The sequence below is a fragment of the Cololabis saira genome, chromosome 14 (assembly GCF_033807715.1).
Source record: "Cololabis saira isolate AMF1-May2022 chromosome 14, fColSai1.1, whole genome shotgun sequence".
Taxonomy (NCBI): Eukaryota; Metazoa; Chordata; class Actinopteri; order Beloniformes; family Belonidae; genus Cololabis; species Cololabis saira.
The window spans coordinates 29424657-29443006 of NC_084600.1; the positions used below are offsets into that span (position 1 = coordinate 29424657).

The 18350-nt window shown below is 42.3% G+C and overlaps 1 protein-coding gene across 5 annotated transcripts in view; it reads right to left on the reverse strand.

Annotated features, from left to right (window-relative positions):
- Positions 1-1593: 1593 nt before the first annotated feature.
- Positions 1594-18350, reverse strand: part of cadm1a (cell adhesion molecule 1a) — a 466733-nt gene continuing 449976 nt past the window's right edge. For all 5 annotated transcript variants that reach the window (XM_061740369.1, XM_061740368.1, XM_061740367.1 and 2 more), the window contains 2 exons: positions 3809-3937; positions 1594-1974 (listed from right to left, as the gene is read on the reverse strand). In XM_061740369.1, the coding sequence (XP_061596353.1) occupies positions 1856-1974; positions 3809-3937 (248 nt within the window). In that variant the 3' untranslated portion in view covers positions 1594-1855. The remainder of the gene's footprint in view (positions 1975-3808; positions 3938-18350) is intronic.

Consider the following 18350-nt stretch of genomic DNA (forward strand, 5'->3'; position numbering starts at 1 on the left):
CACCCACAGATGTCAGAGAGAGGATACCTTGCATGTTGCTTGCTGTGTGAACACAATAATGACGAAAACACCAGCAGACCCTCACTGCCATGTTAAGTAGCTGGGCACTAATGCAAACCATAGAACACCACTGAACACAACATGTGTCTTAAGTTATAGTACAAACCATGACTTTTGGCATCCTCAACATGCCACAGCTTGTTTTGGCAGACATAAAGCAAACAGACACATAGAGAATGGGTTTAAGCACATACTAACATGCAGAACTTATGAAACATTTAAGCACTCAAAAGCTGCTGCGTCAATGCAAAATCCAGATTTACAGATTTAGCAGATATGATAGGGTCAGAAAGACTGGTGTGTCTTTCAGAGCATTTCTGCCTAAACACATTTACTTTGCCATAAGTTTGCCTGTGTTACAGTTTGACATAAGTCACAATGACTGGGATATAATAAAACTCAAAGTTACTTGATTGTAGTTCCAGTAAGTTTTAAAATGTGTTTCTAAATTTGAATTATTGTATAATACAGCTGTGATTCCACTGGCTTCATTTAGATTTTGTGTTTGAGCTAACAGGAAGGTTTCCACAACTTCACCCACATTGGAGAACTTGCCAAAAAAACAAAAACAAAACATCAGTTTAAAAACATTTTCTTAGTTTCCTATTTGTATGAAAAGGGATTTTCTAGATTGAGAGTGGACGGAAAATCAATTGAAACATGTCATTAAAACTCAATGAAAGCCAGTGGGAAAACAGGCCTTCCATTCAGCCAAGCGGAAGAAAGAAAGCAATGGCTGAACAGAAGTAGGAGGCAAAAATAATGAAATGGCAGTTCAGTGAGAAAGAATAATGTACTGCTTCTCTTTACTAAGAAAGGTAATTGCTTAAAGGACAGTGGCATGGTAGTATGTCTGTCCTGAAGAGCAAACCAAGGTTGGCAAAAAGTAATTTAAAAGTGTCTGGTCTAATAAAATGGGAAAATCATGCCACATTATCCTTTGCTGCTTTCTTTTTGATGATGTGATTTTAGGGGTGGCGGCGGGGGAGTCCAGCACAACAAACCTACGTTTCATTTATATCCTTTGTACAATGATATGTTAAGCATTCCATGCATTTTTTAGGAGCTGTCAAAAATGGAGGAAAAAAGGAGGAAGTAATGCTTTGAGACAAATCACAGTATACTGGAAAGAGTTTTTGTTATGCAGGAGCGGATTCGGGTGTGCAGACACATTTAGAGAAATGGATAAAGTGGCTGTGTAGTTTTACCCTTATACAAAAGCTGACAGCACGCTGATAATTACGAGTCTGAAAGATGAAACTGGGGATGGGGGGGACGAGTGGGAGCATTAAGGTTATATAAATGCTGATCAACACAGATGTAAAGTGTGGAGAGACCAAAACAAAAAATATTTAGAACAAGGCACAGAATTTTCTGCAAATGGTGGAACGAAACGAAATTCATACCAGCAGTTAGGGAGGTGTTGAATGGTGAAGCTCTCTACAGTGATTTCTGGCAACGTCTGGCGCACCCTCCCACCCCCCAACCCGGCCCCTTCTCGGTTTACTCCAACCCCGAAACCCTGAAACCCCACCCATTTTTTTCTTCCTTTTATTAAATTTTTTTTTTTTTTTTTTTTTTAAACACATAAAACATTCCATCTACATCTGCAGACTAGACTAAACAATGCTTAAAACCAGGCCTGTCTGTAAAACCTCTCTCCTACCGGAATCCTTCTACTCTCGCTGAAAGCGACCCAACTCAAAAACCCTCCGCTCTAACGCCCACCTCACCCAAACCCCCAAAACATCTCTGTGTCCTCTGGAGGTCGCTGGAACGAGGGGTCCTATGTTGATTAGATGTAGTACTCCTTCTTTTCGTCAGAGTTGGTGTGGCCACCCTCAGCGTTGATGATGGCCGTGTCTGCATCCGCGGCATCGTCTGCTCCTTTGGCTTCGTGTGTGAAGTAGGTACCTGAGGAGGAGGAGGGAGGTGCGGGACAGTGTCACGGACAAGATAATAACCTGCTGTTTGGATGATACAAAAGATTACAATGTGACCATCCATTCACAGCACCTAATTATGCAAATGCACCGCCATGTGGTCATTTACATACACCCAGTGCTGGGAAACTGTAATATTCAGATTATACAACATTTTCACTGGTTTTCAGCTAGGATGGGTACATGAAACTCTGGGTTTTGAAATGATCTTGAGCGTGGGGAAGAGCATGGATCACACCTTGAAATTAACCTTGTCAAGCTCAGCTGAATGAAGGGGCCACTTCAAACCTAATTTGCAAGATTTGTTCTCGTCCTATCGCAGAGGGAGAGAAAAGGAAATCTGGGGGAGTAGGAAAAGTGTAGGCTGGTGGTGACCTTTGTGTCCGTTAAAACTCCATGAAGGTGGGAAAAAAACAAAATGTCAAGAAAACTCAAAGCAGAGGCATCCGCCAGCAGACAAGACTCCATTTTCAGACTGTCAAACCCACAAATACCATGAAAAATACAAAATAAAAGCTTGTTTTGTCAAGTTTCATTGTTCTCACAAAGTCAATTATCAATCGGTGGATTGAATAAATGAAATATCGTGGCGCGAGACTTCTTTTGAGTGTAACTCTCCAATAATCTCATCCTGCGAGACTCCCGCAGGGATCTCAACTTCCACAAAGATGGAAGGAATTATTGTGACTGCATCAGAAGACGAAGAACTGCAAATGGCACTTAAAACATACGTTATGCCATAGACAATCACTCGTGCTCTGAAGAACCCACAAAGTGCGATGACTCAGGGCTCGTCTGTGGCCGTCGTGAGTGCCTGGCTGCTCCTTTTACCCCTTCAGATTCCCTCTCAGCAGCAAAAATGTGGTACGAGCTGAAATCAAACCGAATGACAGCTTAAACGCTGCTTAGCAACCCTTAGACCGCGGCGAGGCTGCAGCGCACGCCACTGCGGTACGTCTTCATTATTAATTAATCAGCTGGTTGGTTGACCAAAAAAAAACAGAAAAGAAACCAAAGATTGCCGTCACTTAGTGTCACGTGCACAGAGCTACGCTTCATCAGCAGGCCTCGGCAGTCGTGGACAGGCAGCTTCTATACACACCGTGTCAGTGTTAACTGTCTCAGAAGGTCAGGCTGGCTGCAAACAATGAAGCGCGTGGGTCAGTGTGTGCTGTACCCGTCTCTTAAACCACCAGAGAGTTCCCGCGCCTCTCTGACAGGCGGGGCTCTCTTTTTGCTACAGTGCAGATCAAATTCACTGACGGGCGACTCACGTGTTTACATGAAATTGTGGACAGAAATCTGAGGGGAAACTTCAGTACGAGCATGAAATAAGAAAACAGTTCTCCTGCACGTTTAATCTGCATAGTACTTCCTCTCCAAAGTGGTTAATGTACGCAATTCCATTTATTTCTGCATAAGAAACATCAAAGTGTGAAATTTGTTATGGATTGTAATTATTCTGCCGTTATGAGGGCGGCTTATAAGATTTGTTATACTATTCATCAGGATGGCATGAAAAATGTAATTTTACTCATCATCAGTAACCCGTAGCCTTAATCGCTGTCTTTCCATCATTTGGATAACATCCATCCAATTATGTCGTAATACGTTCATATAGGAATAAATTGAAGAGGCCACACTTGATAATGATACAGTAGAAATATTTTTTATAGGACATCACAGAGCTTCAGAGAAAAGCTTCAGCTCTGCAAACCAAAATTCAAGGATGAACCAAATTTAAAGAAATCATCAATAAGATAAAGAACATAATGCAAAAACAAATGTTTTTTCTGATGAACTACCTTTGTGTCTTGCGAAGTAGCGGCCTAAGACGATGAGTAGGCAGAGCATGGCGAAGACCACCACGGCGACCACTCCGCCGATGACTGCGTGGTCCACCGCTCTGGGCGCTCCTTCCCCGGCTCGTGAATCTGAAAGAAGAGGAAAGAGAAAATCAATGAGGGGAACAGAGTTGTTTAAACTCCCTGGTTACATAATGGGAATAGCAATCAGTTCCCAAACCCCTACGGGGATGTCTGACAGCGAAATGTGATAGAGAAGTAGATTACACTTAATGCAAGAAGCTTGCGGCGCCTAAAATCTGCTGCTTTAAATACTCTGAGACATGATTGCCTCGGTTTCCTGTTGCTCAGGGCCAAAGCCATAAACCTCAACACATTCAGAGCAGCTTGTTTGCTACTATTATTATTATTATTATTATTATTATCATCATCAACCGTGATGTCTAGAACCTTGTTTATGTGCCATAACAGATGACCAAAAGTCCAGGAAATACTTCTCACAGGATCCCAGGTTGAGGGGGGCTGAACAAGACATATTTAAAGAAGAAGAGCAAAAGAACAGTGGAAAAGGAGGGTGTTGGTGTGTAAACAATTTATTGCTTCAGCTTTCATGGAGAATGTAAAAAAACAAAACAAACAAGGAGCAACATCCGGTTTTAAAAGATGAAGCCGTCGTGGAGGGATGGAAAACAGCAGTTCATCAAATGACCCCTAGGTGTTGGCTCCAAAAGTAACTTCCACTGCCCAAATGGTAAAAAGTTCCACTTTACAGCAGAAATAAGCACACAAAGAACAGTTTTGATTGCCGTAGCTACACTTCAGTTTCGATCAGCTATCAACCTTATCAACCGTACATTTATGCATGATTGGGGTAGGTAGCCAGAGACTCCCGCTAGCCTGTCAGCCGTTGGAGCTTGGCAGGAGCTCTAGCAGCCCCGCTTTCAGATGTCAATTCCATAGCAACTTCTGAAACGAGGATGTCATGTTACTTAGTATCACAGGTTAGCAGGAGCTAAGCCCAGATAAGATAGCTAGCCCTGGAGTAGTTGCGGTCAGGTGGGTGTCCCAGCCAGCTGTTAGACTCGTTCTTTCTTCAGTATAATGCTCGTCAGCAGCAGATGTTGGTTTTTACTTCTCTGCCGTCCCGATATTTATTGTGTGCTACAACTTTCTGATCATGTTGTCAACCAGACTTGTCACCAGGGTGACCACCCCTCATAAGAGTTCAACCCCACCTTTCGCTCTAAAACTCCTACTTTCCAACAGTTTGTCAACTCATTCCTTAATTTTCGTCATTCATTTTCATTTTCTTCAGCTAATGCGACAACAAAACATGTTACTTTGGGGTTTGATAAAGTACTGATCCATTTTCTTCATTTAATCTGTACTCAGTTCAATCATCAGTTCTATGAGTGATTTAATCCGTCGGTTTCTGTGAGTCGCTGGCTCTTCCCTGCTGCCCCATCGGACGACGATCTCTATACGCATTCTGCAGTGTGCATTGGTCCAACCCGGTCCGTTGGCAATTAAATCCTACAAAAATGTAAGTTTTTCTGAATCATTGTTCGTCCTGTTCAGTTGCTCTTTTTTCCCCTCTTTGGCAGCATTTTAACAGCCACTCTATAAAACCACTACATGAACCGTCCGGGCTGCAATCAAGAACTGGTTAAGAATTACCATATTAATGCCAGACTGTGAGGAATCACTCAGTATTCCCTCTTTCCTTAAGAATGCCATTTGACATGCTTTGTGCTTCTTTGTTACTTTTACTTAACTAACATCTGAACAGAAACAACTAAAATCAAAGCTGCAAGCAGCGATGAACGGGCCCTCGCGCATGCAATTTTCACCAATAAAGGTCAAGGACTCAAAACTAAGTCGGATGACACCACCCATGACTCTTTATGTCAAACCATTCAAAAGTTATGGCAGAAAATAGGGACTATCAAATATCGACCAATCAGAAAAAGAGGCCGGGCCAATTTGAACCAATTATGGTCAAGGACTCAAAACCGAGTCCGATGACACCACCCAGGACTCTTTATGTCAAACCATTCAAAAGTTATGGCAGAAAGTAGGAACTATCAAATATGGACCAACCAGATGAAGGGGGGGCGCGCTTTTGTTGAGCCGTTAGGCCACGCCCATTAATGCAAACCTTTAAATATCAAATTTTTCACCAGGCCTGGCTTGCGTGCAAAATTTGGTGACTTTGGGGCACGTTTAGGGGGGCAAAAAATAAAAACGGGTCGGAAAAAGAAAAACGAGAAAAATTCCTACAGATACAACAGGGCCTTCGCACTGTCAGTGCTCGACCCTCAAAAACAAACACAAACAAGGTTTTATGCAATGATAAACAGAATGAAACATTTATGTTCATTATTAATGGAGAAGAGGGAGAGAAGTTGACATTGCTTGAATTTCCAGAGCTTTAGTTAAAATTATAATATGATACTCCTGAAGTTATTTTTTTTTTTTTTAAGGAGGACAAATAATGATTTACACAGACATTATCTCCACAGGAATATTTGGCTGCTTTATCTCGGTACCAACTCAAAAATACTCATGTCCTCCGTTGATCAGTTCAGAGGTTATTGATCCTCCGACATCACAGTAAGTCACATTAGGTCACAGTAGATCACTGCAGCATGATGTAAATCCAAATTCACACCATGCTGCTTTTTCCATTACTTTCAAAAATGGCGTCCAACATTTTAACACTGATTTCAAAAGATGCATTTCCAGTCTAGGAGAGGGGTGTGGTCAAGTTTAGTGACTGACTCCGCCCCTTAAATTAAGCTGCTGAAGATGAGAAACAGAAATACATCACTTCTCTCTTTTGGGTGAAAGCAGATGCTATAAAACGACTGAAGTTAGAAACATGATATATACCATGTTTACAAGTGGCTGCATTGTATTTTGTACATTAAAAAAATACATTATTTTGTAGAGCTGGTCATTACAGGTCAATTATAAAAATATTAAAAGTCATAGCAATGAAATGCAATGCTACACTGATGGTGTACAGGAAGTATGTAGAGATGTGACACCTGATGGCATTAATTGAGGCAGACTGACTAGACATTGTCGCATCCTTATATCTAAAATGTATTCAAAACGCTGGCGATCGTTGATCAGCAGAGACGTTACATAATCAGCTACCTGACAAGCCTTTGGGCATTGACTACACAACAGCACTATAGTCTAATATAACATCTGTACATTAGCAGTTATTAGTGGCATATAGTCGGGTTCAGGAGGATGTTTTTCCTCTAAAAAGGCGAAGTACCCAGATGTGTTGCTCTCATCATAAACACAGCTGGATGCGGCTGAATAGGGAACTTTTGTCCTCCATCTCTACTTTCGACCGAAGTGTGTCCCGAACAATTCTCTGTGGTGCTTCGGCTCAGGGGCGGGGCTCCGCGACTACGTTCAGACTGCCAGCCCAAATCAAAACTTTCCCAGATCGTATCCAGGTAGGCAGGTTCAAACCTCTGAAATGTGAGTTCCCTCAATCTCATTCAAACTACATACGCAGGTATAATCTCTTCCATCTCTGGCACTTTCTTGTAATTTATAGATTATTTCCACAAAAAATTAATTTGCGACGATGGCGAAGCTAGTTCACCATCCTCATTTCCGTGAATATAGGCTACCATGGCAACCATGGATAGCAAAGGAACAGCGATTGGCTCCAAACAGCAGTACATAAATATAATCTATATGCTCAGTCAGGAAGACTGGATTCTGTTCAGATGTGCTGAAAAGTGGAATTAGGCTTTAATATAGCCTTCAGCTGCAACTTGTAGTGAGGATGATGAAGATGAGCGAACACACATGGGTTCACCTGTCCACGTCTGTGTACACTGAGGACCTTTGCTGTACATAAAATGTATTTGGACATCATTGCAACATGTATTTAACCTTCATATGAAGTATAAACATTTAAAGGCAACAAAAAAATCAGCGGACAGAAAAAACAAATAACCAGATGCAGCAGAGAGTTGGTGCGTAGCAGAGATTTATCCACCCAACCATCCGTTAGCTGCAGTAAGTCGGTGAAACCATTCCTGTAATTTGACACAAGGGCTTCCCTGAGTGGGTTACAGAAAACAAAGCGAGTGGACTTCAACTGATTAACGAATAACAGAAACAAAGAAGCAGAAACATCCTGAGCTCCCACTCATCCCCATGCGCCCGCATCACTCAGCCTGCAGGACAGCGGCGAGGAGACGGCTGGGCCGAGAAGTGCTACCTGTCAAACTCAACAAAACATTACGCCATAGATCTAATAGGTTATTTTGACTTCAGATTTTCTTTTTTAGTGCTTGGCAGATTCAATTAAGCTGAGCAGGAATCCTTCTGACATCTAATTCGCCCTTGTCAGGTTGCGAGAGTGCTTCTTTAACACGCTTTGCTATTTCAATGTTAATGTGGACTTTGGCTTTGGGGGAGGCAGGAGGATACATGTGTGTGCGTGTGTGTGTGTGTGTGGTGAAGTCACGTCTACATCAAACTTTCTCAGTTTAAATTAATATAAAGAGGACGATAGAGAGGCAACATTAATGTCTGAACAACAACCATGTCTGTGCAGGATTCATATTTCTTCACGTGGCAACAAGTCCTGCAGAAATGAGACAAAGCCAACCAATTTTTCCCTCCAAAGGTACAGGTGCTGCAAGATTGACCTATTGAAGGTGCTGGAAGGAAGGTCACCAGCTTATACGTATCAAGAGAAAAGAAAAACAAACAGCTGACGGTTTTTGTCGTTTCCTTTTGCACCGACCCCAACTAAAACATTATAATAGCTTAAACATCCATAGGATAAAAAAATGTGTTTTTAAGTTTTACAAACCAAATAGCAAATAAAATCTCTCAGAAAATCTCTCTCCAAAATCTGTGTTTGAATCAAACCTAAAAGCGATGAAAAAGCCTCTGTGGTTTCTGTTTTTTAATGAGCCAGAACGGACTGAATGAACCGCCAATTTCTGGAAACACTCCATTCAAGCATATAAAGCAATTTGCATGTCATATCAGAAAGTATCACTTATGTGCAATTATTTTCACTGAGTGATATGCAGTCTGTGTGTTATTATCTCACACAGGAAGTCAAACTTTAAAGTGCACGGGTCATTGTTTTAGCAATCAAAAGAGTTCATTTTAGTCAATTACAGTTCTTGGCGCTCCTTAAAAAAGACTTCTGTGACTTTCTGATGGATGAAAAGCATCTAAGAGCCACATGAAACTGGAAATTGTATTAATGTGTCCTCACAAAGCTTTTAGTACTGATGACAAAAGGAGAGCAAAAAAAAACCCCAAAACTGCTCAAAAACAATTAAAGGAAGGGTAAGCAACTCTAAATCAGGATACTGTTGTGTCCCATTTCAGGTGAGACAACAAAATGATTCAGGTAAACAGCTGTGCATTCCCAGCGGTCCCACAGCGGCGCGTTATTCCCCCTCCAGTGGCCTCTCACAAGTCCTGACGTTGTTCTCTCACCTTAAGTCCATCTCGTTTTTCTGCTTCATCGTTTGCAGTCAGCAGCAATATATAATAATAAATATATAATAATGATGATTGGTCAACAACCATGAAGGCGAGAACTTTAGCAGGAGCTGCGTCATCTTTCATCCTCTGCATGCAGTTTTCATGGAAATAAAAGCATCTCCATGCACCTGCTGCCATCTTATTTATTTAATTTTTTTTGGGCTCTAGTGGCCCTTTATTGGAGATGCAGACTGGAAAGGGGTAGAGAGAGAGAGAGAACGGGGAAGACACGCAGCAAAGGTGTGCGGGCTGGATTCGAACCCGCGACCGCTGCAGGCGGAGGACTGTAGCCTCAGTATATGGCCCGCTGCTTAACCCACTGCGCCACCGAGCGGCCACACCTGCTGCCATCTTATTATCAGCCTGTACAAGTCAACCATCGATGTGGCGACGACGCAGATGCAACAGGGGACCTCATGGCCTCTGCTTCAATCGCCGGCCTTTTCATACAAGCGCTGATCCAGGTTTGAGAAAGCCGACGCCAGTAAACATCCCTGACGAAGGTTTACAGTCTTTACTATCTAATAACACACCTGCGGTTGTTTGGATGCAGGAATTTTCCTTTGTTTACTTCCTGTGTCACCGGACTCTTGTTGTGAGTTGACAACTAGACCTGTGTTGAAAAAAATAAATTTTCAATTCTAAATTGATTCTCATATTAATTCCTAAAAATCGATTCGTATTTCTAAAGATCGATTTTTTTCATTATTACATTTTTGCCCGGTGAACTTTAATCTCAGTAGGCACGTCATTTAATTCCCACATGCGTGAAACTATCAAACAATGAACATGGCGTCGAAGAGTAGCGGTAGCGTTATCAAGGCGTCGGTTTTGAAAACTCACGAAATGCTTCAAAATTTGTGTAAAAGTTTTTTTTCTCCGACTAAATTAACTTTTCTTTCAGGACAATGCTCCAAGAGGGGTCACTATAAACTGGGGACATTATTCTGCCCCCTCCCGCCTCGCTTCCCTCATGAACAAAACATGTCGAAGCGGCCGCCTGAGAAACCAGCAAAGAAGCTACAGAACCACGGGATTACTTCTAGCTACAGAGCAGCTTCCCCAGGACTGTTAAGGCTGGAAATTACTTGCTGTGTGAGCCTGTGTGAGCGTCCGTTCACGCAAAACAACCAGCTGCGTTAAGAATAGGATCTCGCTTGCGCACCACGCGAGGAGAGCGCGTTGTACTGTAACAAAATTTACGATTCCACCCATTGCAGACGACGCCTTTAAATTACATGATCGTCAGCCTCTTTGTGTTCTAACGTTTATGCTCTTCAGTCTGTAAGTGATCCTCGCACATATCCTTTCGTGTCCAGTCAGCCACGTCACACACGGACACGGATACACTCATACTGTACACACCCCCAACCGTGCACAGCCAGTGTTCAGTGCTTTGGATATTTCAGCTTAAATTTCAAAATGTTTTATATGTTCAATGAAGTTCATATTATTTATATTTACTATAGCTTGTTTCTTCTGTTATCAGACACACGGTTTGTCATGATATACCGGAAAAATGCCAGGTGCTTCATGGCAAGCAGAATAAATAAGACTAATAAAAAAGCTAAAATGATTTGTTTACTGCATGAACTGTTGCTATTTCTTTTTTTTGCACTTTAAATGGATATTGAAAGGCCTTTTTGAGTTATTTATTTCTTAGTTATTTATGCCATACAAATAACTTTTGGATTTTTTTTGTTTATGCCCAAACAAGGAATGTTTTGTTGGACACGAGAATAACTAGTGCCACTTTTTGCCTTTAAATATGTTTAACATATGAAAACATTAAAGCTTTTAGTTGTAATTGCATACATTTTCATTACTATTTATATATGTCTTGGGGTTACATTTGCATAAAATGCCACAAACCAAATTCTCAAAAATTAAAAACCGAAAAAGGAAAAAAATAAAAACAGAATGTGGGAAAAAATAAAAACGATTTCATAGGGCCCTACCTCTGTCTGCTGCCCTGGATCTGTTTGATAATTTTGCCCCACACTATGTTTCTGAAAGCAGTTCTATCAGCATTCTGGGAGGTGATTGGTCCTTACAGCCAACATAAGCTGCCAATACTTGCTGTTGAATCTCAATATAATACTAGTATTAATATGTTGCATAACATCAGTCATATAATTCAGGCAACAGCTCAAAAAACAGTTTTAATGACACTAACCCAAATCGGATATCGGATCGTGATAATCGATTCTGAATCTTAGGAATCGGCATCGATCAATTCTTGACATTTGAATCGATCCCCAGCCCTATTGGCAACATACAAGACCACGTGCACGTGTACTTTACTAAACATGTGGACCCTTCAGAACTTTCACACTATGAACCACATTCACCAGCCCAGACATCGAACCACCGGCTTCAACTCAACCACATCTGCTGCAACTCCCCACCAGGAAACCTCCACCCTGGCGACGCCAACCACCTCTAGGTTCAGTCTGCAGCAAAAGCAGCTCACAATGTACCAAGATGTCTCATACCGTCCAATTTTAATGGAGTAAAATGTATTTCTGGTGAAACCTTTGGGGAGTCAAAAGTGTGTTCATGAAGCGTTTTTTTCGGACAGTGGGAGCTGATCCCAGACCAGCACATCTACCGTAATGAGCAGGACACTCGCAGAGTCTTTGTCAAGTCACCACGAAGCTGTTGTAGTGTGTTGATGAGGCCGAATGGGTTATTAAAGCACTTAATGTAGCTTAACTTAGTTGCTGCAGCACATTTAAAGAAGGGAAGAGAAATAAAAGAAAAAGGCGATGTATGAAGACAGGGGAAAGAGAAACATGTGTAAAAGATAGTTGGGGTTATAATTACTTTACAAGTTCCTGTATTCATTCATTTTTAGTGGTTCTGAAACCCCAATAGTCATTTCAAATTACACCAAAGCAAGCAGGGACAGCTAAAAGAGAAGTTATAATTAAAAACAATCACAAATTTTAATGCCTGAGGCACAAACTTGCATTCTGGTTGAGTTAACTATTGACGCGCTGTTGTGGGGAGGGCAGCAGCTGAAAGTTGCTTTCTTTCGTGTTACATCATTGCTCGGGCTTATCTGAGGGCTGACACGCAGCTCAGGATTACTTGGAAATGAGCTTGAATTATAAATGATTAATCAAGAGCGAGCTTCAAACAAGGTGTCCACAGGGCTAAACACAGCGCGCAACAGTCAATCAAGAGTGGTCATTTCAGCCGGGAGAGCAGCATATATGGGAACGTTTAGTATCTCATTCTCATAGGACATATTGACAGAGGCCTGATTTGAGACAGAGGAGATCTCCTAATTGGATCTTCTAATCTGCTAATTAAGCATTAGTGAGTTCAGTGGCGTGCCCGGACTTGCATGTAGATAGAGGGACAACCAGGAACACAGCAGCGCTACGTCGCCGGGTGTCATAGGAGCACAGCTCCTTGTCAAGATCCACCTCCGTTTCCAACAACAGTCGCAGTTAAAGAGTGAATGTAATTAAAGTCCCAGTGAACCTGTTCATTGAACCTATTTAAAAATGTCAGCTGAATCTTCTGCCTCTTGGGCAGCGCACCGTACCGCGTACATACAGAGCGACTCGGCCAAAGGTTTATTGAGTCTTTTTCAAAATGTCAGACGGGGCCTTCGCTCCAAAACGCAGCAGCCAAATTAAAAATACGGGCATCCAGTGAAGGGGTCAGATAAAGTTGAATATTTAATAATGGAAAACATGATCAAATATACATGTATTTTGACTCCGCCAGATGTCCAGAAAAAAACATTCTTGGTATGCCCAAATATTATTCCTGCAATTACAGGTCCGGCGTGAGTCTTTCATCAAAGGGTTGCAGGAGAGGACAGGAAACGGCTCGCATGTATTTTAACATGAAGGAAAGAATGGTGATGCACTCGATTTCTTCAAATTACAGGCATTTTGATTTGAGGCCGACTCTGTTGGCCTAATGACATCAAATAACAGCTTCAAAGAAGATGTAACAAGAGTCAAATTACTTTCTGGGAAATCTATTGAAGGTTTAATTTTGAGCTCCTAAATGATCAGATGTTCGATTAGTTTTTCCACCCATTGTTGGTGCACAGGTTTCCACAACGTGGGGCAGAACGTTCTGTTCCAACCGAGGACCAGGTCGCAGCACATGGCAGGCTGAGCGGTCCATCGCAGGACGGTGACACGTTTTGCTTCAGACGATGTCTGGCGATGTCCAAGACTGCCAGCCAAACTTTGATTTTATGCCACACCTGATCAGAATCCAGTTGGTCACATTATCTATTTCAAAAGATCCTGCTGGATCGTGCATGTCCTTGTTGATGTTGCTATGGTAACCCAAATACATAGAGCAAACTGGATGGAAGTGAAATGGCTCTGCTACTGTCTCAAATGGTTATGTGGAGCCTTGGTGCATATCTTCAACAAGTTACTAAAACATTCAGGCACATTTGTGCGTAAAACTCCTCGTCTCCTCATTCTGAAGCTGACGAGCTGCTCTGGTCAACTGTTTCTTAATCTCAGATTAGACACCCAAACTTATTTTTTTATTTTTTTTATTTATTTATTTAGAATAGGGACAGTGTTCCGCCCTGCGGTGAACTAGTAACGTTCCTAGTCTGACCGTTTTCTGAGACAGACGCGTGCAGCTCCGGCGATGTTAACGGTTACCATGCCAACGGGGCTGGAAAACGCAGCATGAAAACGGTTACAAGTTGTCTCTCAAACGGAGCTTGGTAAATCTTTGTCTGTAAGTAATTACATGTTATATTGTTAAGTATACTATGATTTGTAGTGTACACACTTACTTACAGTTCAAGTTTGGTTGTTATTTCTTAACGTAGTTTGTCACCTTTATCGTTTTATCGTGGCAGCGCAGTTTTTATTTGTCCACCAGAGGACGCCAGTTAGTCCGTCACAGCCGATTTAGCTGGCTTTATTTATCTGTTTAATAGTAATAGTTTAATAGTAAAGTAATAGCGTTAGAAAAAGTGACATTAATGTTATTACTGCTTACGTTTGTTTCCATTTTACTATGTAAATATGTTTGTGTGAAAAGCATCCAGATATAACAGACATTATTTGTAGTAATGTTTATCTTTGTTTATTTGTTTGCAGTCTTACAAAAATAACTGATTGAACTGGAGAGAAATACAAGAAATAAAACTGAGAACCAAAAGAAAAGAAATCCTCAAACAAAATAATTTCTTCAGCCTCTCCTTTTCTTCAGAATGTTAGCTATCTGTCTAGTTGTACAAGCTGAAACGTACTGCGAGGACAGAATAGACAGCATTATTAATAAACATTTAAATAAGTACATATAAAAGTAAATATGCCATATATAGCCATCATCTAATTTTCATCTGCAGTCCCTTCTCAGAGAGCGACAGGACTGTGGGAAGTTTGGGTTGGCAAGTCCCCACTGATCTGTCTAAATATGTCCCGCACTGAGACCCTACGTCTATACGGGCTGAGGAATGAGTTTCCTCCGATGATAACTGGCTCTCCCTCTGCGGGTTGGCATCCCACCCCTTAAGAAACTATTTCAGTCTGATTATCATTTGCAATTCACTCCTGTAGACACGTCAACAGCAGATGAATGAATCAGAGTCACATATCTGAACGTTAGTTTTACGTGACATAGAAACTTCTGCCAGATATTAATGTTACTGCTCCATGAGGTCACAACACGCTAAACCGTTGTTATTCAGACTCAACGCGCTTTAAAAAGATTACCAATAATCATCAGACGGGGACTATGAGGACGTAAAGACCACCTCGCTGCTAAATGAGGGGGTTCGGCTCCCTGTTGAGGTGGTAAGAGCAAATCTGAGCAACTTTGTCAGCCTCAGCACCCTCTCGCCGGTTCAAACCGGCGAGTCCCCGCCTCGTCAGTGTGTTTCTGCAATGACACAGCGGGGAAATGTTTAGCCTTTAACACTCATCACTAACACGACTGCTCGAGGAGACTCATCAGACCGAGGACGCTCTGACATGGTCATTAACACAGTTTGATGGTCCAGGGAATCTTTGAGAAACTCAGCTACAACGACACACGAGGACAAAAAACGATGATAAAAGCATAGCCCATGAGAGCGAAAGCAGCGCCAGCAGAAGTATAATGCAGCTCTGCTGTGTGTGGTTGAGGCACGCAAAGCACAACACGGGCTGCTAGCGTGAACCGACTCTTATTTTTACAACGCGAGGCCACTCTGGGTGAGATTCCTGTCATTACTGGTTGATGCACCAGCAACACTCCAGAAAAAGCCATTATTTACTCATAGTGCGGCACATTAAAGTCGGCGTGACTACCTCTGGTGCGGCTGAGACTGCGAGAACGCCCTGCAACACTCGGCAACGTGTTAAGCTCGTGATGGTTCACACTACCACCGGTGAGAAATACAATAAAGATCTGTGGACACATGCACACATTATCCACACCCCGAGTGTCATTAACCCGTGTGCGGTTTCCAGGAATCAAGCCCTCACATGATTTGGCTGTAATTAAACGAGACAAAGCCAAAATACCAGAAACTCTGTTTAATTATTAATTCACATCTTTTCAGGTCTTTTTTCCTCTCTTTACGGCTGGGCGGCAGGTGTAATTAGCACTCACATGAAGACATTGTGTATAGAAAATTACACATCATCAGCACTCAATAAAAAAAAAAACTGACTTGATCTCTGCCACAAACGTCTGCTTTTAAGGAGAGAAAGCTGAAACGCAGTTGGAAGACAACCTTGACGAATCAGAAACCTGAGGTGCACGTGAAGCTCAGGTCAACCTCTGTCGAGGCTTCTGATGTAACAAGACTTGGTGCATGTTATGCAAAGTATTTGTGTTGTCAAAAAAGAAAAGTAATGAGAAGAGAAGAGAACCCTCCAACCCCTTGCAAAGTACGCCAACGGCACATTATCACCTTGGAAACCTTGCACCTTTTTTCTTTTTTCTTTTAAATCCGGTGGAGCCATTCATCATTTATCTAATCACGGCAAGTCTTCATCCAAAATGTAATATAATTATGGGCTATAACTGTTCTCAGGATATTAAGCTGTATCTGGGCCACGGCTAGCTCAATAAACACCTTCTAATAATGGCTTTTAACGGTCTCCGGAGTGACTTATCCGACGCACCGAGGACTCTGGATGGCTCCCAAGGCCAAATGAGTTTGCAGCTTGTAGCAGAGATGCACATCAGTCCTGATAATGGGGACACTGTTTGGTTAAAAAAGACAGAAAGAAAGAAAGGCCCAGCCCAGTGGAGCTTCCCTCCTTTCTCCACGCCAACCTTTCTTCTCTCACGCGTGATTATCTCCCCGACACCCCCCGCCATCGCACCTCCACACCTCCCTCAAAAGTCTCCTTCCACCCCCGCTGTCACTGAGCTGCCTCGAGTCATTTTAACAACGGCTGAAAGACTCCAGAGGATTTATGCTTGTGGTTGTCAAAGTTGGCCTGGTTTGTGTCTCTGTGCGACTGGCACAGATAAGGTCAAAATAACCACCTTATCTGTCAGCTATTGTGATCACAGTGACATGTTTATGACATGGGAAAGAGGATAAATCTGTGTTAAATTGATCCAAAGAGGAAAACCTTCTGCAGGACAGAGTACATCACAAGGCGCTGAAACAAAAGGAGCGGCGAGGTTGAGTGGTGCGCCTCATCTTCTCTGGGTACACTGATGATAACAGACGCTTGTTAGAGGGAGCGGCGTCAGTGGAACGACATTCGGGGCTTTATGGATCTGTTTGAAGGAGCCGTGCTAAAGAAACGAGGGGCTAATCCTGGAAAAGAAACCAACACAATAGCTGCATTTACATACAGCCAGTAAACACATCGCCGTGCCATCTTTACTCAAGGTCAGGTCTGAATGGTCCGTTTACACGAAGCTTTCACGACATCGCAGAGCGTGTTAAAATGACAAACATGCTCAGGCAGCCTTTCTTGTTCCCCTGTTGAGATGTTTTTCTCGCAGCAACAGATGCATGAAATGTTATTAATAGGGCTTCTGGTCTGTCGCCTCGGAGATCAAAGCGCAGCGTGGTTTCTGCGTCTGGTGGTGGTTTCTGAGTTTCCAGTCAGACGGTTAATCTGGACTGCTGAAAGTCAAAGGAACGATATCTACCCTGGCCTCTCAGTCCAAACGGTTCTAACGGTCCTCCCGTTTCATTCCCATTAACTCGGCGAGCTAGCTCAACTCAACCTGTCACCACTGCAGACGGGAGCGGAGTCTGCACCGTCTCCTGCTCCCTCCCTTTATCGGTCATGAATGACAACGGGCCTCCAGCTGGACAGCAGAGGAAGGAGCCCCACGGGGTCATGCATGTCGCCCGGTGGACCGTCGGCGGCCCTCGCCCTTTGCTAGAAGCCCCGCGCGGCTGTCTCAGGAATATCAGGAGGGCTTTTCGGGACCTGTCTCACCCCGAACACAAACTGTATATACTTTAACCTTTCCAGTTGTGTGACTTTGTTGGTGTTTTAGGATATAAAAATAATGTTATATGAAAATAAAAAGTAGATAAAAGTAGATACTGTATTTTCTGGACTATAGGCCGCTACTTTTTTCATAGGTTTTGAACCGTGCGGCTTATACAAAGGTGCGGCTATTCTGTGGATTTTCCTTCCACCGCTCGGGGCGCTCTAACCGGAATTAAAATCAAAACTAAGACAAAATAAATGCAAACAAGAATACACTACTTCTACCGGTTCATACCGGTTATTTTCTCTTGGTTCTGTCCCGTTTTAATTAGCAAAGTTGCTGCCGTGTTAAAAGACACTGTTAGGAAAGGATCTATTTTATGTACAAACATGTACATCATTTACAGTTCAAAATCGTTCTGTAGATGTAGTAAATATCTAATCTAACAACATAAATATCTGTGGCTTTTAAATAGAGCGGATACGGCTTGTATGCAGGTGCGGCTTGTATATCTTTTTTTTAATTATTTTTTTAAAAATAGAGCAGATGCGACTTATATGCAGGTGCGGCTTATAGTCCAGAAAATACTGTACTT